This window comes from Apteryx mantelli, chromosome 1, assembly GCF_036417845.1.
Source record: "Apteryx mantelli isolate bAptMan1 chromosome 1, bAptMan1.hap1, whole genome shotgun sequence".
NCBI lineage: Eukaryota > Metazoa > Chordata > Aves > Apterygiformes > Apterygidae > Apteryx > Apteryx mantelli.
The window spans coordinates 218491503-218517513 of NC_089978.1; the positions used below are offsets into that span (position 1 = coordinate 218491503).

Sequence of the window (26011 nt, forward strand, 5' to 3'; positions counted from 1 at the left end):
AAAAACCCATCTGTAACCCTCAGGAAATGCTTACAGCGAGTAGCAGCCAGTAACTCAGAACAGCAGTATTTGTTGAAATAAGAGTCATAAATAAATCACCTTGCCTAAAGCCAAGTCGTATTTCACGCTAAATTCAGATCGCACTAAATCAGTTATCAGTGCATTTTCACAGCATTTCATTTGAATTATTTGACTTTTACAAGCAAATCCATGCTGATTCATATTAGATGAATTTGTTTTACTGTATAATACCAAAGGCCTTAAAGTGTTGCTCAAGATCATACAGAAAGTTAACAGCAGAGCCAGTCACAGAATCTGGATTCTGTTATTGCCCCAAGCCCTGCGATTTTAGCATTAGTCAGGTTGGGTCTAGTGGTAGATCCCAACTATTGCCATTATCAGCACACAGCACTGAAGTGACCGACTTGAAGGGAAGGTCTTGTACGACAGAAGATGACAGTAAGGAAGCAGACACACAGTAGGTAAAATACAAGTTTTTTTAAAAATTGTTTTGTTTTACAAGCGAATGTTTGTACAGAGGTTGTTGGAACACAAGCGGACAAAATAAGCAAAAAACAAGACCAAGAATTTGTCATATAGATCTGCAGCCAAAACTTAAAAAAAGGGCAATAACTGGAGATACTCACAGCATTGATCAACTACAGGTCTATACCCCCTCCCCCCAATACATGTGTACAACAGGAAAAAAGACATCCAGCATCAACTTCCAACCAGCTAAAATGCCCTCAAAGCTCTCTTCCATTTTAATATTTGTACAAGTTCAGTGGCAATTCTAGGTATGATGGAGCACAGAGACAACTGCCATTGCATAGCCACCTCTTGCTAACTCTTTGTCACATACTGTTTCCAAACAAAAAGCGAACATAAAACCAGGAACAGTGCTATGTATTATTTTACATCAGACAGAAAAAAAATAAAATAAGAGTTGCAGCGTTTAGTAGTTTAGTTTGTCAACTCTTCAGATTTTCGTATGAGAATTTTATTTCATTGCCTACTGTTTTGAAAACTCCAGCTGGCATGCCTTCTTAAAAAATGCCCCCCAATGTTATTTGACCGCAAATATAGAAATATAGAGAGAGAGCACATGCCAGGTTTGAATCAATTAAAAAAGTTAGTTACCTAAGTGCGACGTTAGAGAAGGTCAGAATCACATAGTTGGCCAGATAGCAGAATGAGTGTCCCTCAGTTCTACCTACAGCACTTCAATACCGACCTGTAATCAGTTAACGCTCGATATTTCTAGCAAAGATTGCCCAACAGCAGAGAGCTTCCGCTGACAGTCCACTCATTCTGATTTAAATGGCATTTTAAACTCCTTCCTCCTTCCATTTCCCTGGGTTAAGCTTATGTATTTTCTTTGGATTTGGGAAGAAACACAGATTCATTCCTTGTTATTTTGCTCTCCATTCTGGTATGGGAAGTATTGTCCTGGAGTCAGGAGAGAACAAACTAGCTGCCAATCATCCAACGACCCCAAATCACTCTGGAGTGCGGAGACTGAGGACTTAGGAGCAAGGCTGGAATTCTGGGAGATATCGTCAGGAAAGAGAAGCATGATAGCACACAGTCCTTTTCCAAAGCTTCCCACTTATTATGGATGTAGCACAGTGGACTCCATGATGAAGCACCAGAACAAGGAAAGCAGGAATACAGACAAAGCATCTCCTCAGCAGTGGGTTTCAAAAGAATGAGTCCTTTGAAAGCTCAAAAAAATTAGGATTCCCAGAGCAATAAGCAGAATTGTGCAATTCAAAAACACACAGACGTGAATTTTACTTTCAAAGGGCTTTATATTACAAAAAGTGTAAGTCACAACGAATGCGAAAAATCCATTCAATGAGGCTTGTTTCCAGTTTGCTAGGAAAGCTACTTTTCTCTTCTTTATTCCCAGCCTACTGCTGAAAACATGATTGCCAAAACAGTGACACCTCGAGCTAGATTTTTAAAATCAAACTTGCTCTGCCAGATCCAGTACTCTGAACTTGTCCAGGTTGTAGAAACAAGCCTTCACCACTCGGCCACCAAAGTACCTTCCATTTAGATCCACCACAGCTGGAATTAAAATAAAAAACATGTCAGCAAGCAGCAATTCAGTAAAATAAAAAATTCTTTAGCTAACAGTCTAATGAGTGAGGCTGTTTAATCTCTAAACAAGTTAATTCTGAAATTAATATGAAACAACGTAGCATCCTACCTTTGATCGCAGATTCAACCCGTTCAAACTCTAAAAATATTCTTACAGCTTCATCATCAGGTGCACCAGGAATCTGAAGAAAACCAGAACTGATTAGAGCATTACCAAGATACTGCTTTAAATTGTTGTTCTTCACAGAAGTAGTGACCACAATAGAAAATTCAGGCATAGCTGTCCAGTTGCCGAAGGGAGATTTAAAACTGCCAAAATGGGTCCCATTTCTCTAAGGGAATCTTTCAAGCAAGCTGGAGCGAGAAGCTTCTACAGGCCAACTCCAAACAATTCTATGTAAAAGACTAATTCAAGCAGGAGGAACTAAAGAAGGCTCCAAACGCACAATACCCACAGATTTTGCCCACTTTAAAACTGACTTTAAAAGTTTGTACTTTTATAGATACAGAAAATACAGAATCACAAGGCTGCAAGGGACTCTGAGAAATCTTCTTAATCTATGCCCCTTCTTTAAGGGGGTAACAAGTTAGTCCTGAAAGACAAATGCCCAATTTGCTTTCAGAGCAGCCACCAAGAGACAGATTATCTCTTACCTCAAAGATGACACATTTCCCAACCTTGCCATATTTTTCGCATTCTTCCTTAGTTTCAACTTCTAGATCTTCATCTACCTCCCCAGCACCTACCATGTTCTGAAAGTTAAGAGAGGAAACCCAACTCACCGGATGTGGCCCAAGTAGATGATTATGTAGACAAATCATGAACGCGTGCAATTGTGACCGTGAATATTTTAAGCTTCTGTTTACCAAGTCAAAAGCCATTTCAAGCATCACAGTGCTAGACAATTCCTTAGAACTAAAACACTGCGACATGGTCACTGTATAATCGAAATCAGTGTGGCTTTACAGCCATAACTTATTTCAGGGGGGCACCTGTTTTCTCCACAACATATAAAGCACTGTGCTTTCAAGGCATTTTGAAAAGGGATAGAAATGGTATAAGGTTTAGGCCAGAACTGTCTATATAGAGGCATTGTAACAGGTTTAAGCATTTCAAGCAGACATGCATGCTGAAAGTACCAAGATGTGTCCCCTTACTTTCAACTTACCCTTAAAAGGACCACTTTAGTAGGGCATTTCAGTATCTCAGTTAATGGGTTAGAATCCGTTTTCTTGGCTGCATCTACTATAACGAGAGAAAAGTGAATCATGGAATAATTTAAAATTAAAGCCCATTTAAAGCTCACAGTCGGGGCTTTTATCAGAATCTTATTGTCATCGTACAATGGAATAAAAGCCACTAAATGTAGTTTCATCTTGGTAAGGAATAGTCTTTCAGAACTCCTAGTTACTTGGAAGGACAATAAACAGACAAACCACTGCTATGGCACATAAATTAAGCCAAAACATAGACAACTATTTCTTTGAAGGAAATCACTCAAATTCAAAATTTTACTAGCTCCACCAAGAACAAAAATCAGATCTTCTTACTCCTAACACGTGTGCTCAGGCAGAGGTGCTGTTCTACTAAGCCTAGATGTTGTCTCTAGACCAGACAGCCCCCGGGGCAATTAGGGCAATATCTAACGCACGTGCCAGGGAGAAAGCCAGCAGGAGTTGTGCAGGATCACGCCTTGAAGAGAAGCTACAGACAGAACACTAAAGGAAGATAACCTAAAGGGTAAGAGGAGGATGAACTAAAATAATTAAGAGAACCACTTTTAAAAAGAGATAGAACAAGAAGGAACATGTCATTTCTCTAACTCTTAACTAATATTCTGTGCAAGGACAGAGGGGAAAAAAAAAGATCTGGGAGCTCCCACTGACATACATTTCTCCTGACCATTTTCTACAGAAGCTTCCCTTTTCCGCTGGGGCAGGACAAAATTACCTTTATCTGCAGCATCACCAACAATGATCTTGCCACCTCTCTTGCTTGTTTTCTCTACTGACAGTGCTGTGCTCAGGCCCTGTTCATGCTTCCCCAGCCCCTGGCCCTCTCTGAAACCATACTTCTGCATGATTTTATGAGCTACCGTCCCTCTGCAAAGAGAAAAAGGACCAGTCAGTAAAGGTTTCTTACACAAAACATTATCAAAATATTGTTCAAACACTGCTTTTCCTGACTAATCAGATATTCTACATCCTAAAAATCTCATTACACAGTGAAAACATAAAAGCTTCTACATGAGTTTATAACCTAACGATTTCACAGAACCTTGTGAAGATGGAAAATATTATCCTGAATTACAGATGGAAAACTTGACAGAAAATTTGACTAACTCAAAGTTGTTCACACCTCTCCAAATACCACTTGACTCCCATTAGTTGTGCAAGTCGGCATCAGACATTCTGCAGAAAGTCGCAGAATACATTAGACCAAGGTCCCACTAGTCCAGTTTATCTTTACCAGTGGCTGGTATCAAAAAGCTTGAGAGAAAAGTATCAGAATATCAAAACAGGCAGATGTATTTCTGTTTCCCACATTAGATCACATTCCACTATCTACTAGTTCAACATTGGCTTAAGCTCCAGAATAAGTGGCTTTGCTGCCCCTTCCTCTAACAAATTTGAATATTCTTAATATCCATTTAAATGATGTCTCATCTTTCTGAATTTTCAAGAACTTTGAGGCAAAAAATTCCCCAATCTGTTTACAGAGCAAATGCAAAAAGGAACCCCGCTGACTGATTTTGAAATACTCACTGAAAGAATTGCTAGAATCAAAGCATACCTACATGTGCTGACACTTCCTTTGGATACTATGGCTAGATAGGTGAAGGCACAAAAATATGCTACGGTACAGTAGTTCACACCACCACCAATATTCTGTCCTCAGTCACCTGTTTCACTAATAGGCATTACACAGAAAATGTAGCATCAGTGACTACATGACTATTTTTCTAGGTATACAATATAAAACACATAAATGAACATTAAAAAAGGCCAAAAGGTCTGGCTACATAATGTTCAAAGGTTAAAACACTAAGTTTAAGTTAAAACACTAAGAATAAGTAGCCGCCAATGTGCAGTAAAAATAAGGCAGGTTAGGTAGTATTTTTAGCACTTTTTTCAAAGAAGTGGAGGTCCTAGGGTATTTTGTTAACTAGAGGTGGTAACAACACAAACTGCTCCAACAGTACTGATGTTGGCTGTCCTTTTTCTGGACAATGTATAAAAAAAAAGTTTATATCAAACACTTGCACGAAAACAAGAATGAAAAATGCAGTGTAATAACATTATAAACTCTGCTTTTATGGCTGTGTTCCTCCTGGATGTAGTTTTGATTACACCGAGGCTGCACTTACGCAACGCTTGATATGACTAAAGTCTAAGATTGTCGAAGCTAAACACTACACCTTTCAAATGATGTCTCTAAGCTGTTCTTAATTATAAATTCAACTTCACTTTGTCATTGCAGTAGTAATAGAAGCATTCTACGCAACGCTAATCCAAGGCAGAAGAGTAAACGGACAGATTTGCAGCCACAGCTGCTGCCACTTTCATACAAATATGCTTTGCATTTTTGAAGAAACAAACAAACCAGGGCTGAAATGATTTGCCCACTGGTACACAGCAAATTTAGGGCAAAGCTGAAAAGGAAACCTGGAGGCACTAACACGCCATCTGTGTTTTCCTGTAGATTACATTAGCTTGGCTTGTACAAACCATAAACACTTTATATTGGAATGGGGCTTCAGAACTCGCTTAAAGGCACAGCCCTGAATGCAGCCACCCCAAATGCTTTTCTCTCATTCAAAGAAATCAACTGCTGGTTTTGTATCTTCCCAGTTAGGACCACATGTGCTTATACCAACCAGTTGTGTTCCTCCTCTTATTGACAAACTATTTTAAGTTTTCCACCATCTTCTAATGTCTTTTTTACAAGACGTTAGTATGTCAAACGTATTTACCCCATGTTAGCAAGGAAAGAGTTACTAGGTCCTGTGGGGGAACGAGGTCTTTCTGGCTCATCATACACTGGAGGAGGAATAGCTGCTTTAGAGGAGGGCGCCCGAGGTCTTGACTCTTCTTCAAACGGAAATGATGCTACAGCTGGAAGGGAATGGAGACTTTTACTTTTTCACTAAATTACTTTGCATGAACTACATATTTGTCATGAACCCTAAAGTACTGTGACCTTAATCTAACTCATTTACAGAAAGATCTTCATCTGCAAGCTGTCCTTTCTTCAATATTCACACATTAAGAAAAAAAAAAAGGTCTTTCATGTAAATCCAAATCAGAAGACTGTTTCCCTTGCACATGCTTTCTTAACATCCCTTCATCTCTCTCTCTCTCTCTCTCATATACAAGATTTAAGCTTTGAGATCTTCTGGGATTTCCTCATAGGATATATAACTTGAGTTTGTTTTCACAGTTCTGTAATACATTTAACCTCAAACTCATCAACTGGAGAAAAGAAACATTAAGAGGCTACTGCACCACAATTTGTTCATCCAGGCAGATGGCAAGCAAACTTAAAGCACCATTCATCAGGAACAGAATTATGACAATAATGGATGAATGCTCACAGGTTGGGGTCTAAAGACTATACAGAAAAGTACACTGTACATTTATACAAAGGAAAAAATCAGCTCTCCTTTAAAAAAAGAAAATAATGCAAATTTAGAACTGTTTTCTGCTTAACCGATTTCCCCTTCTCCATAAAAATCTTTGGCAAAGACTTCTCAAAGCAAAACATTTATACAATCTGACGAGATCTTGCTCACTATTTCTAAACTAAGCCCTTTCCTGGGAGGTACGTATATCATACTGATCAGATTATTATACCACTTCCACTGACAAGTCAAACTGCAAAGTTAAAAAAACAAAAACAAAAACAAAAAAAACCCACACACACACACCAAATACACCAGAGAAACTATGAAGATCATGCTCTTGAATGTATTTATATACTTTTAAATGGACTTCATTTTAGAATATTTTCTCATGCTAACTAGCATTTGTATCTTACCAAATAAAATGGCAGACACGAAGTTTCGGGACACAGTACGAGAAAAAAAAAATCCTATTTAGGCAGCAGATGGACTGGATTATGGAACTCTGCTACAGTAATATTTTCTGAGGTTTGTCCAGCCTAGCTTTGAGCGTCAAGTAACAACTCATACAAAGATTCCCTTGTGAGATCATCTCACATTTTAAAAGCCCTCCCCCTCAGGATATTTCTACCATTTCCAGCCTGTATTTACTTTTCTTTGACACTGCTCAATTGCTCTTAATTATTTATACAAAACATTTCCTTTCTGTTTTTAGTGTTTACACACTTCAAATGCTTTTGCTATTATGTCATTCACTTACTCCACCAAGCTACACTTTTTTTGATTTGAATCTACTCTTAAATTAAATCAGGACTTCCAAAGGAAAGTTTGTTATGTGTATAATATTCAAATTTTTTATTTATAATAACATACACAATACACTAATTATTTTAATTTAAAAATTTAAGACAATCAGACATGCAACAAACCTGAACATTTCTGTTCTTACAGCAAGATTATGCCATCTAGTGGACAACTGCAACCTCTTTCTCAGGGATAGGAAACTCCGTCTTGTAAGCATCTTTTAGCTGATACTTTATCCCTCATAAAAAAATTACAAGATCCTGTCCTTAATGCATAACCCCTTCAGAAAAGGCATTCACAGAAGTACCTCCTAACGCAAAAGGTAGTGAAAAAATTCTCTCTCCGTGATGGGGAGGTAAGTTTCTAGTCTACCTAGAAAAAAAACATTTTGCAACATTTCTTCTTCTTTCATATAACAAACGAGTAACTGAACACAGTTATCACAGACCAGAGTGCTAACCCACTTCTCTAGCAATACAGAAACACTCATTTAGAATAGAAATGTGAATATCAATAATATCGCATGTTCCTCATAACCTCCACCATCAGCGAAGAACAAGTACAGGTCCTTCTGCCACAAGGAACCATATGGGAAGAGTAGCAGGACGTTAACTGAACAGAAGGTTGGGTGAGAACTGAAAAGCATGTCTAGGTTTTAGCAAACAGGGTTTTGGTGTACTTACGTTCTTTGTCCTTCTCAACAAGAGATGTAGGTGGTGCAATCGCAGCTCCTCCCATACCTATGAACGAAACAGAAGACAACTCATTCTTACAATCAGGTCCTGCAGCTAGGAATAGCTTCGGTGAAGCTTAACGCAGCTGCTGGCTCCTTACCAGCCAATTCTTAACAAATCTCGCTGCCGACAGAAAGGTAAAGACAAGGGACAAGAGGGGGAGGACTCTGAGAAGCTTCAAAGCTGATAAACTAGGAATGACTGAGAAGCACATCACTGCAGTGAGATACTAAACACCCTCTAAAATTTTTCGCTGTGCAACATAGTTGCCTTAAATTGATATGTATAATTTTGGAGGATTTCAGAAATTAAAGACTGCAATGAAACATATCTTCAGTTCTAAAACTGCTCAATTAAGCCAAATGAAATCTGTTCAACATTAACCATACTTTCATAAGGGTACAATGCAAGTTCTATTTTAATGAACAAAATTCTAAGGTCGTCCCAGACTTCCAAGGCAGAGCAAATATATTTTAAATGTCTCCTCTCCTTCATTTCTGAAAGAAAATAAGACTTGACTTATCTATTGTGACTTTGTTACTGAAAGAAAATAAAGTTTAATTTTGTTTATACAAAGACATATCTAATCACCCAGATCGGTATTTTGTTAACTCGTTCTGAGGGCATTCAAACAACAAAGGTAGGAACGGTAAGTAATAATAGTGAAAAATTCCACAGTAATTCTCATAGCCTGATTTTATCTCATGTTCCCCCCTTTCCCAAAACCTACACTATGCAGAAACTTGTAACAGATACCTACTAGCTAATGTAAAAAGAACTTTTCACAAATAGGTAAGCTGCCATCTCCCTCCATGGAAAAAAACAATTTTCTGTACTACAATAGTTATGTCATAATAAAATACTAGCTTGTCTTAATAAAATACTGGCTTTATTCTAGAGGCTCAGAAATAACATGATACATATCAGCTTAGAAAACAGGAATACAGAATCCACGAAAACAAGAACAGGATTGTGGATTTTTTTTTCTCCTTCTTTTTTCCCCTACCAAAAGACTAAATAAGCTCCCTTACTTCTTTTTCTTCTCTCCCTTTCATAATCTTCATCTTCATCAGAATCTGGATCTGGTCTTCTTGAAAACCCACTGGCTTCATGTCTGTCTTTACGTCTTCTAGGAAACACAATATATTAGGATAAGAAACATCAAGTCTACGCTTTCCTTTAATTTGCGATACAATCTTTATGGTATAAATTACACTGCTATACTCTACTCAGCATTTCATAATGTGTTATCCACTAAGGTGCAAGTACACGCATTTACTTTTTTGTTTGTTTTTATCCTTATGGAATATTTTTATAAAATATGAGATGGATCCAAAGCAACAGGATCACTTTCCACTTTCAAATCAGCCAAGGAAAACGTATGGAAATGATGAACCATATGAATAAATCTAGCCCAAATTTTGAATGACTGCAATGGAAGTGCAGGATGCAACTGATAGGAAAATAACAGACATTAATCATCCTGCTTTGAACAGAATTCCTTTTAAATTCTGCATTACTGGCTATAAGGAGTAGTATCATTCACTCAATGAAAAATACCATCATACAAAGATCAGATTCTTGAGCAGCTAGCTTGTCAATTAAAATTAGATGCTGGAAAGTGTTTAAAAATTTTAAGATTTGGGTGGAAAATATTTCAAGAACTTGTTTGTACTTTGAATGTTTTTTATTGCAATCATGAAGTTACCAATTTTAATATTTTAGAAAAAGGAAGAATGTTTATCCCCAAAAGTTCAGAGCACAACCTGGAACATAAATCAGGTCTCCTTTCCAGCACAGCTGCCAAAAATGAACTACGAGTTGGAAAGAACAAGCAGTACTACAGACAGGTATTGCTAAGGAACCAGACAAAATATCTGAATCTCCAGATTGCGAATTAAAAGGAAATATATACTCTGTTCATACACCTGGTTTATCAGAAAGCATACATGTGATGCATGTTTGGCTGACAGATTGTTTCCTCAACTTGAAAATCAAAGCTTGCTATGTATTTTCAATTCCCTCCCTCTAGTTTTACATACATACACATATCTTTATCTACGGACTACACTCGAATCTCTCGGCCTACATGCAACAAGTTACAAGCACAACTGCAGGTACATGGCAACTAATGGTGAAGCTGGGGAACTGTCAGCCCAGATTTCTGAGATCTTGAATGCCACTTAAAGAGAACTATGAAAGGGCCTTAGGCATTCCTCCTCCACTACAGCATAAAGGTCATAATTGAGAGAAGACAGAGAAGCCCCAACAACTAGAAATACTAGCTTCTGCAGCCTAAGCAGAGCAATAGTATCTCTCTCTTAATTCCATGGACTTCAGGCGATTCATACCATGATGAAATTGGCTTATTAATTTCACTTAAAATAAGAGAATGTAATTTTACTGGCTGGCAGATGTTTTATCACCTATTTCAGTAAGACATTGAATCTGCATTCAGCTTCTTTAATAAGATTAGAGACTTATTATTCCAGGAAAAGAGCATTTGAGATAATTAAAAGTAAACAGTACTTTCTTTTGTCATGAGACAAAAGAGTAATAAATATGCAATTAACTTGCTTAAACTAATGCAGAATATTAATAGAAGAAAAAAAAGATAAATAAAAGTAACTATGACTCTCGGAGGCAGAGCTAGTTAGATCTGTAGAACTGAAATGCTTTCACATGGCAGTCTGGAATATGTAAAAGGAAAACAGATGGTTTATCATTAAGTGTTGAAAGGTATTTCTGAAGTCAGGTTATACTGAAACAAAATACTCTGAAATACCTGCAAGGTCAAGGTCTGATAATCATGCATTAAGTACCCAAATACTTCTGCTACTGTTGAAATAAATTAAATGTAGTAAAATTTGACAAACCTTGTCCAGTTTGTCCATTAAAAAACAAAGAGGCTGTAAATATGATAAATCAAAAGATTTTTGGATTGTTAGATGATTTCAGCAAGAGCATTAAAATTTGCCTTGTGTTTGCTTCTGCAAGCCTACAATATTCTTCACAATAGCTTTAAGAACTTCCCTGAAACTGTTTGGAGGTATAAAACTAAGTGAATAGATGCTTAAATAACTTATCTTTATCTAATAGTCAATATGTCACGAGTTAAAACAAAAACCTTACTTTTCTCTTTCTTCAATCTCCTTTTGCCTCTCCAGTTCACGCTGCCTCTGTCGTTCCTCCCTTTGACGTTTTACCACTTTCTCATAATCATTTGGAAACATGGGATCATATTCGTCCGCCAAAGGTATCAACACATCTCCTGCAGAAAAGCCACTAGGTACAGGATCCTTAGGAGTAGAAAAAAAAAAAAGGGAGTAAAAAGGAAAAACATTGATATTTTCCAGCTGAGATCTGCAAACAACATCCAAGAGATAAACACGTCCTTCTCACTCCAAACACCACTAAACTCCATTTCTGTCTCCAATAATGGCAGGCAATACCCTGATCCTGCTGATATTAAGAGAAGGCTTTGCTTTAGTTCAAAACGAAGATTTCACCCAATCCCTCACCACCTCAAGTACCTCCATGAAGGACAGAATCCCCCACCAGCAAACACAAAGTAGCAACAAATCTATGTGGACAAGAATATTTTGATACCCCTTTGTTCCCTGTTACTAGAAAATGCATCTTGCTGTTGCAACCACCTGCCAGGGGTCATCCCATGCAACCTCACCAGTCGTCTTCATCATTTGCCATTAATACAGTACTTGACAGAAACAGACACGCTGTTCTTCTTTCATCTGAAAACTATTTTGGAACCTTCACCTTTCAAGAAGTTTCAGGGAGAAAGTTTGTTTTGATTCCTTACCATGGGAAATGCATTTAAAAGATTAGGTGACTTCTATTTTGTTTTTGTTTTGATTGTTACACAGGTCCAGTTCCAACAGTGGTGCAATCACAATTACCATCACTATTTACCTAACCAAACTGCTGTTTTGCAAAATGCTTTGAAGCATTCCAGGAGAAATACACTAGGACCATCATTTTAGTTTAATTGTACATTCATCTTGGTACTTCCATGCCATATCACATGAAGTCTGTATAAAACTGAAGACTTCACTAATTTAAAAATCTCTGAACAGAAGAAATCAACTTCAAAGATCACTTCCTTGACCAGTAGGAAAAGGTGACAAAAAAATAAAATACAGACTACAGTCAAAGAACTCAAATTCAGAAACATTTTTTAACAGCTGGACTGTCTGACTACCTTGATCTTACCTTTAACCCAGCTGCTACATGAGGTGGTGTGTCCACAATCTGTCTCTCATCAGAAGAGCTCCCTCGTTTCAGGTCAATCACTGGAGCGAGGACTGTTGTTTGTTTTGTTCTCTGACTCTGGAAACAAAAAATTACAATAGAAAATGTGTCTAAAAAAAAGTAACAAAAAAGTTTTCTAAAAAGCAGCTTTTAAAATATTCAAGTAGATTTCTCCAATTTTTTTTTAAAAGCTCTGGCTCAAATTCTTCACTGCTCAAAGCTCAAAATGCAATTTATCATAAATTTATCAACATACAGTAATTCTCAACATTTCTAATGAAACTTGACACGAATAAATAAAATTTATTTCATATTCAGTGGTGACAAAGGCCAACTCTGCTCCGAGCCAGAGGCTTGCCAACTATGGTTAAATTTTCCTGCTTTTAAGAGAGTGATATCAGACTTTCTTGTGCATGCACTAGAATGTACAGTGATAGGTGAAAGGTTTGGAACTAGGGCCAAAAAACAGGCATTAAAAATTCAGATGATCTCTTCAGACTGAGTTTGAATTGAGGATTTTTTTTTTTGATCCAGTAGGCTTAGACTTTTCTTAAAGACAAATTCTACTCTTCTTCATATTTTATCATCTGATAAACTGGATTAATCCCGTTTTGAATTTTGAATTTTCCAGTCTTATTCTGTTCTTCTATTACAGCCTATACATATACTGAGTATCAGATACATACAGAAAGAACACATACAATATATATGCCACTTCAGATTTCATTCATACGAGTTGTTCCAAACTCTGTTCTCAATTTTAGAAGCATAAACCAGCAGTAATTCTGGTGAAAAAAGGCTGTGCCTGGTAAAGTATTCTATAAAATTAATTGCACTTACGCTTCTATTTTAATCAAACATTCTCATTCTAGAACATACAGACTGCAAAGAACATGCATCCTACTTGAACTTAAAATATCAACACTGCTTAAAGCAACGGGGTGAAACACTGTAGCAATAAAAAGAAGAGAAAATGGCTCTGGCACAGTTTAGTCTCCAACATTAGCTTTCACCCCGTTTCCCTTTCATGTATACTGGAAATACTTTCTGCAAAAATTTCTAACACATGAGAATTTGCACTTCAGCACCTAAAGCCTTTTTAAACAGCAAGCGTAAAATGATGCAAACGTGTAAATGACAACTGCTGCAAAATGCCAGGAATGACCAACAGCTGATACTGCCAAACTATCAATGGCAGTATGACGCCTACCTACTTTAAAAAAAAAAAAAAGAAAGCTTAATCTCATTATCTTTGAAGTTAAACATAAAGATCAGCTTTTAGCTCTGTTAGTTAAAAAAAAAAAAAAAAGAATTTGAGGCTTACAGTGCACACATCTATTCTTCATTTGATTTTTAACTTTACAAGACCTCCTCTAACAGATTTCCGAAAACACGCATCTTGGTCCCAATGCCTTTTCGGTAGGCTCCACACTACAAACTCATAAACAGATCACAACAAAAGGGTCCCAGATCTGTATTCCAAAGTCACAAACTTTCCTCAGTGTTCCTAACACAGAAGGAATTTGAACAATAGAAAGCAAAATTACTAACGACTATACCTTTGCTTGTGTGAGAGCTGCTTTCTTCACCTGCAACTGAGACTGTAGTAGTTTGAAATTTTTGGACCAGCCTTCTGTTTTCGAATCGCTGGTCTCAACTCCCAAGTCATCGTAAAGTGACATTTTCTCTTCAATTTAAAACTAGAAGACAAAAAAAAAAGACAAAATAAACCATATGTCCAGTCCTTATTTGCTACTAGTTGGGTTATGTTTGCACGCCATATTTTTAAATATCTTTTTTTTTTTTTAAGCCAGAGGAAATTCCAAGTAGTGACATTTTTCTGGTTAGTAGTAGATACACATGACTGCTGTAAGGCTGTATAGAAATAATTATTTGAAAGGTAATAAAATGCTTCTATGAATACTGTTCAAGTGTTAATGGGTGTTGGAAACTTTCTAAAACTAGTTTTGTAACATACTGCTTGCAAAATTATGGTTGTAACATCATCATTTCATGCTTTTAAAAAGTTACACTCTGGTCCACAAAAATACTAGGAGGGTCACAAAGAAATTCTTAAGTATGACATAAGCCTAAAGACTTCCAAATCAGAGCATGCAAGAAGTATTGTCTCTCCTGACCTTAAAGTCTGTACAAATATGTCAACATTACAACCAACTTCTTAAACTTGAGAATTTTACATCGTTAGGCTGAAAAGAAATATGTTTCTTACAGTAACTACGCTTGCTGGAGCACTGGTTGCCAGAGTATGATTAAGTAAACATTTTCACATGCTTAAAGGCCTCCCAAATACACAGAATATATAAACACTCGCATATAAAATCACCTGGGTAATAACATCAGAACATATGGCATAAATCACTGTCTATGTGATACTGCATCTGACATGAAAGGAAGGAGAAAAAACGTGCACAAGTGAGAGGTCTATCACCTGCAGCAGCCTGTGGACCAACAATAATGTGTGTAAGCACATTATTTAGCCTCGTTTGGGCCTGGATTACAGTATCTCCAGCCACCGCTTTAACTTAATTTCCTGCAGAAGAAAATATCCGTAACAGAGTTAAGGATTACCAATAAATTGTCTGCAGGGAAGCTGTACAGACATACTACGCTCGCTACTAAGACCTCGCTCCTGCAGATTTGACAGGTGCCTGTGTTTGAAGGAACCTGCCCGACAGAGCAGCTGGCTGCTGGAAGTACCGACATAGCTTATATGCATTTAAAATTTTAAGCAAGTCTCAGATGCAGCAGGCAGCGATTGCACTACAACCCCCACAGGCGGCGGGATGTATGAAATAATGAAGAAAATATAAATAGACTTATTTATATATTATTTATATAATAATATAAGCAAGGATAATAAAGACGACGTGATTTCAGCCTGCAGGGGAATATAAACAACCGAGGCTCGGTGTAACGGTGTTTGCTGCAAGAAAACAGAGGAGGGAAAGTGGGTTTTGGTGGGGATTATTATATATACAGGTGGGGAGAAGGGGTTATAGGGCAGAATATATATACACACGGGAAGGGGGCACTACGAAACCCGCCCGCGTCACGGGGGGATGAAGTTTGGGCAGCAAAGGGCGATTTCAGGGGTCAAAGGGGCCGGGAGGCGGCGGCGGCCCCCGCCGCGGGCCGCGGCCGGGCGCTGCGGAGGCGTTGGGAGCCCGGCCCCACCCCCATCCCTCCCCCCCCACCGCACTGGGCCGCAGAGCCGCCCGCTCGGCCCGCCGCCGCCGCCGCTCCGTGTTCGCCGGGCCCCGGGAGCCGCCGCCGCCCGCCGCGGCCCGTCGCCCGCCCGCCCGCCGCTCACCCGTCACCGCGCCGCCGCCATGAGCCGGCCGCTGAGGCAGCCGGGAAGGGCCGCCGCGCCGGCCGCCCGCGCCTGCGCACACGCCGCCCGCTCACCCCCCCAACACCCTGGGCGGCGCATGCGCGCGGCTCGGCCAATGGGCGCGCGGCGGCAGCGCCGCTGTTGTACCGCCCCCTCGCGGGCGCGGCGGGGCGCTGCACCCCCCTCCCGATCGCCCCCCCCTCTCCTCCGCAGCCCAGTCCGCACCAGTCCGGCACTGGGAAGGGGGCGCTCCCCCCCCCCCCAACACACACACACATCGGGTTTCGGATCCTGGGACGCCCCGTGCGGAGGTGGCAGGTCACCGGCCAGGCTGGGCGGCGGGGCCTGCAGCGCCCGCTGCAATCACCCCTTTAAATAAGGTGCGCAGAACCGTGCAGATAGATAGGGGCAAACATGTAAACGCCGTTAAACACCGAGTAAACTTTATTTTGGCAGGGCGATTTAACACCAAGCAGCAAACGCTCCCTATGTGTTCCCTATAGCTCACATTAAAAAAATAAAAAATAAATTAAAAAAAAATCCCAGCGGTGGCAGCAATATCGAAACCCAAGCTGGGTCCGCATGAAGAATTTAAATGATCATTAAATGATCATTAAATGATCAACCACCATCGTGGTTTTCACTGTACGTCAGGCGGAGGCTGCTAGTTGCGACTGCGGAGAGCTGGGGGCAACTCGAGAAAACGGGGGAAGAAAATCGTGAGCTGAGGGGCTTCTTCCGCTGCCTGTGCGCTGCGTGCTGTGCTCAGCCACCACGGCCGTCGCAGGAAAAAATGAGCAATCAGTCAAGAAAACTGCCTCCCCCCCAAAAAAAAAAAAAATTGGGGTGAGATCCCCTTGTTATGCTGGGGCTGTGTTGGAGTTTGAAGTGGATTTAGCCGTTCCATCAGCAGAGGGCAGGACTATACTGGTGTCCAAGACATCAGACTGCTGCACCCTGCAATTTTCACTTTTCTCTATACTGTATTTCTCGCGCCTTAAGGGATCTGTGTTAGCTCACTGAGTGAGTAATGTGCCTGTCAGCTTGTCTCCCTGGGCATTCGGCATTTCCAATTACTTACAAGCTCATCTTAATTTCTGCAAAAAAGCGAATAATATGAGACTCTTCCAAGTTTGACAACACGGTTGTAGTGAAGCAGGAAGAAAGAAAGCTGATATTCGTTTTGCTTCAAGTATATTGCAGATGTCCCCAAATCATCTATTATTCAGGCACGCTGGTTACCGTTTTGCTATGCAGTGACTCCCACTAACGCTGAGGTCACTGGATAACCATGTTATTGCAAAGTATGTGGCTATTAAAAGTATATATGGTATTAGAGCGTCATTTGGGCCTGAAGTGGGCTGGGTCGGTTGATTCATCTGATCATTAAAATAGATTCATCTGCAGAAATCCTTTTTGTTTTCCATAACAATCCCTGAAATTGTGTATCTGTCCTAGCCTGGAGTTTATTCAGCTACAGCAACTTCTCCGCATCTCCGGATAGCTCATTACTGCTCTCTTCGACAGTGGCAAGATCTCGTTTTTGTTTCTGATGGGCAGGTGTATCTCTGGCTTAAACCAGGCAGAACGAAGCCAGATGAGTTGAGATTTCTAATAATTATGGCCACTTGCACCACACGATAAAAGCCATGGAAATAAACATGCAAAACAAAGCCAAACCTCCAACCCCAAAGCAGATAGCGTTGTCACTTCAACCTCAAAATGCTGCAAGAATTATCTCTTTATTAATCAGAATGTCCTTATCTCCAGCATTGCTTTTCACTTTGCTACTATGCAATTATTTCCCCACGCTTAAAAAAAAAAAAAAAGTGCCAGTGAGCAAAGCTACTATTTAAGAAAGTAGTAGCTTGTTTTAAGTTCTGGACTGTTCTACGCTCTTCCCATCCTACTTAAGCTGGTCTCTGCTAAGGGGATCTTTGTAGGCAGTGTTTTCAGATGAATCTATTTTAATAATAATAGTGAAAGCTTCTTAAATGTAAGAAGAATTTTTATTCACTTTATTCAGGGAGGATCATCCAAGCAGGCTTTTGTTCCTTGCTCTATAAATGCCTGCATTCCTAAAGGAAGAGGTGGATATGATACACATTTCTGTAACTTTGTGCAAGAAAGAAAATCGGCAGGACACTTGAATACCAATTTCATAGAGACAGAAACTCATTGAGAAAAGACTGGTGCTCTACGCTAAAAAAAAGAATCAAATAATTAATTGCATTAACATGTAATGAAAAAAATCACTGTGGATTGAAATTCAGCACCTAACAGCATGGAGCAGTATCACAGCGTGATAGTCACCGGGAAAAGCTCAGAGATCAGCATCTGCAAAAGCATAAAACATGGTAATCATCAGAGATTTCAGTCACTCCCGGGTAGACTGGGAAAGTGTCACAACAGGGAGGGCAAAGGCTCAATTATTAGACCCATAAATAGCTACCTATTAAAGGAATTAGTCAGATAATTCACAAATGGGGAAGCAACACTTGATTAAGTCCTAGAAAGTACATTAGGCGTGGTTCAAAATGTGTCTATCATTATCTGTGGTAATAACCACCAGAGACTCCTAGAAGATGCTTACAAGAGCAAAGAAGCCAACAAAATCCATCGCGTTAATTTTGGCAAAATTCTGCTTGACGGCATGGAGACTGTTTGAAGGCATGATCTAAAGTCCGCATTTGCAAAACCATCCAAAAGAAGGGCCCTTGCACAAACTGAGCCTCTCCAGACGGCACATTTGACAGCGCATGCCATGGTGCTGTGCCTGCGTCTGGCAGGAAGGGTTGCGTATCTCTGCTGATCACGGCTGCTGGGCCACGCGCGTCCTCCAGGGAAGGTATGAACCAGCTGCTAGCAGGTAGAGAAATCTCACCACGCTGCAAAGTCTGGAGTCCCTGGACAGACTGGAAATGGAGGACACCCTTGCCGGGGTCATCTCCAGTCCTTCATGTCGTGGAGCTGGGTGATAGCTTGGGCAGACACCTCTTTTTCAGTTATATCTGCAAAGGCAAAGATGGTGGAGGACATCCCAATGTATGCCAGTGGGGACACTGTGCTGCATCTCCTGGCCGCTTTTCTGAGACATCTGCACCCCGAGGTCAAATCCTGCAACTTTCTAAAAGCTGTTTAGGCTAAATTAACTCCGTGGCAGAATAATTCCTTGGCAGACCATGTGCCAGGAAGATGGCATGGAGAAGAGCTCCAGATGGGCTCTCACTCTGGTGGTAAGTGTCTCAAAGCCTAAAGAACAGCAGGACCATGGGGTCCTCTCTGATGAAGATGGGATCTGTACCCCCCAGCCTGTGGGAAGGTCTCTGCGGATGAAAGATGGGAAAAGCCGACGTGTCCTGTGAGCGGTGCACCCTCTTCAGTCTTCATGGCCTGCTGGCAGTTGTGAGGGTATCAAGGACTCAGGGCTGCTCTTGGTGTCCCCTGAGGAGCAGATGTGGCCTGGTTTGTGCTGTCTCCCCTGTTGTGCAGTTATTTGAAGAGTCTGCTACAGGGGAAGTTTGTAACCATCTCTGGGTCACTTTGGGCAACTTTCACCGTGCACGAAGAGACTCTACAAGCCGGACATACACAGCTGAAAGAGTACAAAGCACTTTGCTGCTTAACACACGCAACAGATAGCCAGGATTTAATGAAGTAGTGGGCCAAGCATTGCCATGCTCAAGGCTTCAATGAGATACCTGAAGACCCTTTGCTGGCAAGTCAGAGCCAGGTGGGGCAGCACTGACCTCCTCTGCTCCTTCCAATGGACCCTCGACGGTGCTGAGTTGCCACCTTCCAACTACCTGTATTTTCCTTTAGGATTTTATACCTTTCCATGTTACTGTTTTTTTTCCCCTTGAATCCCACCAATGATCCCCGCCTCAGCAGTCCTACCTCTGTACCTACCTTTCTTGACTTGCATGGCTTCGCTCTACGGCTTTTCACACAGCTCTTTCTCACAACTTAGCAACTTTCTCAGCAGTCTGAAATGAGGTCATGCAGCTGGTCCATACCGGAGCTGGGCCTGGGACACCCGGCTGAACTCCTGGGAGAGGAAAGAAAAGGTTACGGGAGGGTTACGACGGTGAGCAGATTGCAGCAGATTGCAGACGGGACCAAATGGCTACGAATAAATTCTTTGTTTTCCCACCGCGGGCAGCGAGTGGCAGAGTGCCAGGGGCCGGGGTTAGGCCCCCTCATCACAGCGATAACCAACCTGGAAAAGGTCTCAGCAAAGGTGGTTATATTTGCTGTGGATTCAAAATTATTCGGAGTAATCAGCCAAAAGCTGAATGCAAGAAGTCGCAGAAGGCTGGCGTAATGCTGGCTGGGTGATGAGATGGCAGATGGGACCCAATGTTAATGAATGCAAAGCAGTGCACGCAAGAGAAAATAACACTAACAATACACACACAGCAGCGGGCTCTAAATCAGCTGTTACCATTCAGGGAAGAGATGCTGGATTCGCTGTGGATAATTTTCTAGAAAGGCCAACTCAGTGCTCTGAAGGAGGCAAGAAGGCAAACAGGCTGTGAGGAAGTATTAAAAAAAAAGAGAGAGAAAAAATAAAATAGAAAACGCACTTGATATAAATCCAAAATGCACATGCACCTTTGCATCTGCCCTTCTGGGTACCTCATCACTTCCAAACAGATGTAATGCAATGCAAAAATGTACAATGAAGGACAACAGGGATGTTATTCGAAACTGAAGGAATTAAGATGTATTGCTGAAAAGAGACAGCTGAAAGGTACCGTGGGAGTATCCAACATCACAAATGGTACAGAAAATGTAAATAGGGAGTTCTCATTTTTCTCCATAGAGGTGATCTCCAAGAAGGTGCAGAACAAACAAACAGAGGTGAAAATTGTGGATCTCAGTGCCAGGGGACACTCTGGAGGACAAAGGGATCCAAAAGAAGAGGGGAGAAGGTCCTAAGGGATAGGGCCATCAGGGCTGGTAAACACAATGGTCAAAGTACAACCCATGTCTCAAAAATCCCATTAACCCACTGATTGCTGGAAGCAGGGCAGAAATACTAGAGGAAAAAAGCAGTCTATAAATTCCTTGTTTCTTACAATTTCCCTTAAGCTTTGGTAGCTGTTTTTTACCAGACTTAGATTATTTGTGCTGTATTTTGCAGAATGACCCTCTGAGGATGATGCTTGCGTGCTTAAAGCTGGCTTGCTAATATGCCGAAATGGCATTAGAGGGCAGTGCATCTCAGCCTAAGCAGAGACCTTTGGGGTGGCAAGCGGTGGCTGCAGTAAAGCCCCCAAAACCATCCGCACGGCACCAGGGATCGGGAGAGCAGAGCGGTTCCCACGCACACAGGTGGGGCGAGATGTGAATCAGAGCGGGGCACGCACGAAAGCAAAACCGAGCTCGGTTGGAGGAGCGTCGGTCGGGTTAGAACGAAGGTGCTTAAATCACATGGGGTGGAGTGATGGTTTCTAGCCAATGTGCAAGCCCTAAGCAGAGAGCAGACCCCATCGCACGCCTCCTTTTTCTTAACGGCCCTGGCAGCACCTTCAAAACTTTATGAATTTTTTTACTTTTTCAGAAAACAACCGGTTGATTATCACTGCCATCTTCACAGTGACCTCCAGTGTGGCCTGCGTGGCAAAATGAAGTACGAAACTGCCAGAAGAAAGTTCATCCTGGCTTAGGAAGGTTGGCTCAAGTTTGTTGGATCCTAAACCAACGTACTAATGTGTAATGTCATGGTTTTCCCGAAAAGTACCATCTTAACCCAGTATGCCTTCAGTTCTGCTTCATGATCTCTAAAATACTCTAATAACTCTAAAATAAATCAGAAGGGAGCTGTGCTGTAATTCTTCTTATGTAAAAATCTCCGATGAATAACAACCATGAAGAGCTGCAAACAGTTAAAAAGGCATTTGGAATATCCTTACTTTGGCAAAGAGAACAGCTGAAAATGCTACTAAGGAAGCAATGAAGAAAACTGTCTTTTTTTGCCATATATAGAGTGACCCAAAAACCCAGAAAAGTGTGGCTTTTTTACCTAGTTTTTACCTACTTCACATTTTTACCTAGTTTCACATTTTGGCTCAGTTCCACGATGAGAATGACTAAGACAACATCCAGTAATACTTCAGCACAGATTAAAGTTTTCGAGACCCATATTTAAATACTTTTTAATCACAACTAATGAAAGCTTTATTGCTACTGACACCGCACAGCGCAGTATTTGGGTTTGGGCAATGACGGGGAAAAATAATATAAATGAGGAAACGACCATTTTGTTCTACCGTCACTGTCTCAAGCTTGTTTGAAGAACTGAGAAAACATGTTGAAAATCTAATTGAAAATATTACGCTTGACTACACTCAGTACAGATGGGACGTCTGCCGCGACTGCGAGAGAAAAATGATTCTGCTGCTCAGCCCGAGAAAGGTTTTGTATAGAAAGTTATTCAGATCCCCTCGTGTTAGCCATAAAGAAGCTCTTTGTGCCAAAGATGCAGGTTGCTTACATGCTTCAAATCCCACTGTCTGGTGCTTTCATAAAATTGGAGGGATTCCAGGAGTTTTGTGTTTGCTTTTATGAAAATGAAGAACAAGAGAGGAAAAAAAAAAATTAAAGCTCCATTGCATTGGTCATCAATTTTAAAATGAAAAGCCTTGAGAAAGATTTTGGAAGCTAAGGTAGACAGTGCTGGAGCATTTGGAAGAGAAGGAAAAAAAAAAAAGTAACATTACAAGCTGGCTCGCCTTCCATCCCAACCATTTCACTGCATGCTTGCAATGAAAGGTTTCTCTCTAGTGTTACCCTGTTTCTTTTAGTGTTCTCTTCTATCAAGTCAAAACCTTGGCTGAACTATTGCTTTTTCAGAAATTTAAAGAGCTTCCACTTTTTTGAAGATGAAATGATACAAAGTACTCCTTCACTATTAGATTTGTTTGACTCCAGATTTTATGCCGGGAAGACTTTATGCCAGGAAAGGCCATGATGGTTAAATTCACTGATTCTCTTACCGTGGAAAAGTGCTGATTCCCCTTTAGAACCATTTAGCTCCTTCAACTGTAATATTACCTGAATCTACTGCAGGTTTAATGATGACACTAATGTGTACCCTATGGTTTTGAGTGCTCAGACTGAGACCATTTGAAAGGTTCTGTGCATCTATTCTCTGAAAATTAAAGTATCTCAAGTTGAGTACTCGAAAAACAGGAGTCTCGAACAGCTATTTTCAGCATCAATTGCAAAGTCTGAATGAAAGTTCCCTCCAAATTTACAGGTGCATTTACTTTTCTTTTTTTTTTTTTCGAACTAAAGTATAATTCTGGATTTGAGAGTAAATTCTAAGAACTGTGGGCTGTTATGGAAATGCATCCGTGCTGACAATTTACAGATAGGCAAGGTTACCTTTTCACTGGCTGCAGATTTATATCAGATTCTGTGAACAATCATTTTCAGTTCAAAACCAGTTGGATCCAAGAAGTTAAGGTTCAAAGAGAATAATCTGAAGCCCCAGTAGACTGCTGTCATGATGCTTTCAATATACCCAGGACTATTTGGTGTTAAAAGCACATTGATAGGGTAGTAGGACAATCGTGCATTGTAACGGGCTGCCCAGAGAGACTGTGCAGTCTCTGTCCTTGGAGGTAGTCAAGGTCTGACTGGATAGAGACCTGAGTAACCAGGTCAGATCCCATAGCCAACCCTGCTTCGAGCAGAAGGTTGGACTAGTCCCTACCGGCCAGAATTATTCAAGGATTCTGTTTTTATTTCCATGGCTTTGTTCCTTGCTATAATTCTGCAGAGAATTGGGACCAAGGTGAGGTATTAGCATCCAGGCTTACCCTGGGCTCTTGAGCAAGTGGCCTGATCACTGGGAAAATGGGCAAAAGGAGGTCTCCTCCTCTTCCACCCCCAGTTGTTTAGCTCAGAAATGGCGCGAGTTCTGTGAAGTCCAAGTGGATGGTGGCACTTGCTGTGTTCCCTGAATCAGCCGCCTGCTCAGACTCACCCTAATGAATTTCCTATTGCCTGATTTCAGGTTATTTCTTGCTCTTTGCAGGGGAGCACCACATCAGACATCCTCAGGAGCTCTGTTGGTTCAACAGAGGGAGTTGGCTATTTCCCCTGAGCCAGATGAATTGCTCTAGGAATGCTGTGGATTCTCGCCAGTGACTACATGGACACCTCAAACACTTAAGACGGGTATCCTAAAATATCCTGCCAGGCTGTCTTACATCTAAGACATCCTACATCTAAGGTGTAGGCCAGCTGAATAGGTCTCCCAGTTCTGACCCTCACCCTACATCCTATGTAACCATAATGATTCTGCACAGCCCAACACCCTACTGCAGGCCCAACCGTTATGATTTAGGTCTCCTTATGGAAGCGCTGGTCTTCCCTCCTGCAATATATTACCCCAGCTGGTGCTTTCATGTAATTTAGGGATTGCCCTTCTGAAGAGTATCACAAAATCTCACCAGCCAGTGAGGGACTGCCAGCTTTTACATAGAAGTTTGGCTTCTTTCCTCTGTATATAGACTTTTCATGCTGGAACATGTTCTCACCTGGCTTTTGTATGGCTTTCTTCCTGTATGGAGAATGTACTGTATCTTTGGCTCCAGAGTGTGTCCAAGTGAACAGCACTGATATTCTGGGTCGATTTTTGAAGATAAGGTGAAGCTGTGACACTCAGAATCTGTTGAATGAAGGACTGCTGGTTTGGAGCAAGAAATGCTGGGGGATCCTGACTATTTTCTTGCCCTGTTTGCAAGCAAGGAGTGTAGTGAGTCACCTTCAGGGATGGATCCACCCTCCCACTGCACATCAGCATCACTAGAGCCCTGAAATGGTTGAGCTAGGTGGCAGAATTACTGGAGGACTGACATCACTACCCTAAACCCTTCTGGATCGTCTCTGCCACAGAGGATGCCTGAGGCAGACAGGGACTAGGCTTATTGGAGCATCCTCAGCCTTGACGCTGGGAATGAAGGGAGTCTGGTCTAAATGGTAAGACTCTGCTTTAGGACGCAGACCTTCAGCAAGCCAGGCAGCATTTCTCAGTTGTTTAGCGATAACACGCTAGGGCAGGAGCATGTACATGGGATACTTCTATTGTATGGTCATCTAAGATGTCTTATGTAATTATAGTGTAATTCACCTAACCAGTTTTAGCCATCTAAAACTGAGGTGCCCAGTCTCAGCTATTTTATTAGTTTTCAAGCATGGGCAGTAGACAGGAGGCAAGTCATCTCTAGAGGACAAATATGTCCCTGGAGCAGCACTTTCTGCTTTTACTGGAGCAGTTTTCATTTTCCATTTTATGCCTCAGGAGTTATTTTTGTTCTCACTTTTCATCTCATCAAGAAGTTTGTGTGCCTTGGGAGTTTTTGGTAAATGTATAATTCACAACATACTGCTATAGTGAGAAAAAAGTTCTCTGTGTTTATTCAGAGCACACAGTCTCATACAAGAGAGAACTCTTATGAATGTATGATATAAGACAACCTGATGGCTGGAAATTAAGACAAGATTAAGGATGAGGGCAGATTATCCTGCATTTTCCTAGGTGGGGTTCTTGCTCCTTTCTTCTAAGATATGATCCTGACTAATGGAAAAGGGCCTGATACTAAGTTACATTGATGGGCTATCTAGCCCAACCTAGTGACTCCTATGTGATTCTTAAGAAAAGGCACTGTAGCCAGAGCTAGAGTTACCTGAAGTACTTAATGATCTGGTCTTATGGTATCATGGAAGGCAAATAATTGAAAGCTGAACTTTCATCTGTTTAAATATGAAAATGTTCACCACGTCCCTTGTTTTACCTCTTACACCCTTTCCAATTTATATAAAACCAAGACATAGAGCATAAATGAACAATGGCCAAGTGTGAACATCATCCATCCTTCTGTTCCTGAAAAACAAGGAAGACCTCAGAAAAAAAAAATTACCCAATCTTCAGGTAACAGCCTTGTAAACAGCATTATCTCCACCATCAGCACAGACCACATGCACGTAAAAGGATGTGTTATCAAAAATATCTATAATGGTGACCTTAAAAAAGTACAAGAAGTGCTAATGAATTTCTTGTTATTTTAGAAAGGGACTTTCTTCTCTGTTGGTGCAGAGAGCTTCCTGAA

At 40.8% G+C, this 26011-nt stretch overlaps 1 protein-coding gene across 5 annotated transcripts; it reads right to left on the reverse strand.

The window, feature by feature from the left end:
• Positions 1 to 479: 479 nt before the first annotated feature.
• Positions 480 to 15935, reverse strand: RBM17 (RNA binding motif protein 17). 5 transcript variants are annotated; one of them, XM_067317503.1, is made up of 13 exons: positions 15867 to 15916; positions 14880 to 14934; positions 14095 to 14235; positions 12497 to 12613; positions 11399 to 11565; positions 9298 to 9395; positions 8216 to 8272; positions 6081 to 6222; positions 4058 to 4209; positions 3276 to 3352; positions 2761 to 2859; positions 2216 to 2288; positions 480 to 2073 (listed from the first exon to the last, which is right to left on the reverse strand). In XM_067317503.1, the coding sequence occupies exons 3-13, from the start codon at positions 14215 to 14217 to the stop codon at positions 1970 to 1972; spliced, it is 1209 nt and encodes a 402-aa protein (XP_067173604.1). In that variant the 5' UTR covers positions 14218 to 14235; positions 14880 to 14934; positions 15867 to 15916; the 3' UTR covers positions 480 to 1969. The 5 variants fall into 5 exon arrangements, with proteins under 5 accessions (XP_067173604.1, XP_067173616.1, XP_067173611.1 ...); XM_067317515.1 differs by lacking the exon at positions 14880 to 14934 and having other exon boundaries at positions 9298 to 9392; positions 15867 to 15935; XM_067317510.1 differs by lacking the exon at positions 14880 to 14934 and having other exon boundaries at positions 3276 to 3349; positions 15867 to 15935.
• Between the last annotated feature and the right edge of the window lie 10076 nt (positions 15936 to 26011).

What these genes read in the sequence shown, in the direction of transcription:
- RBM17 (XM_067317498.1), bottom strand. Translation starts at nt 14,217, where the DNA reads ATGTCACTTTACGATGACTTGGGAGTTGAGACCAGCGATTCGAAAACA. An exon ending in CAGCTCTCACACAAGCAAAG is followed by an intron (nt 12,614 to 14,094) that starts GTATAGTCGTTA and finishes TTTTGTTTCCAG; the next exon opens with AGTCAGAGAACAAAACAAAC. An exon ending in ATGTAGCAGCTGGGTTAAAG is followed by an intron (nt 11,566 to 12,496) that starts GTAAGATCAAGG and finishes TCTACTCCTAAG; the next exon opens with GATCCTGTACCTAGTGGCTT.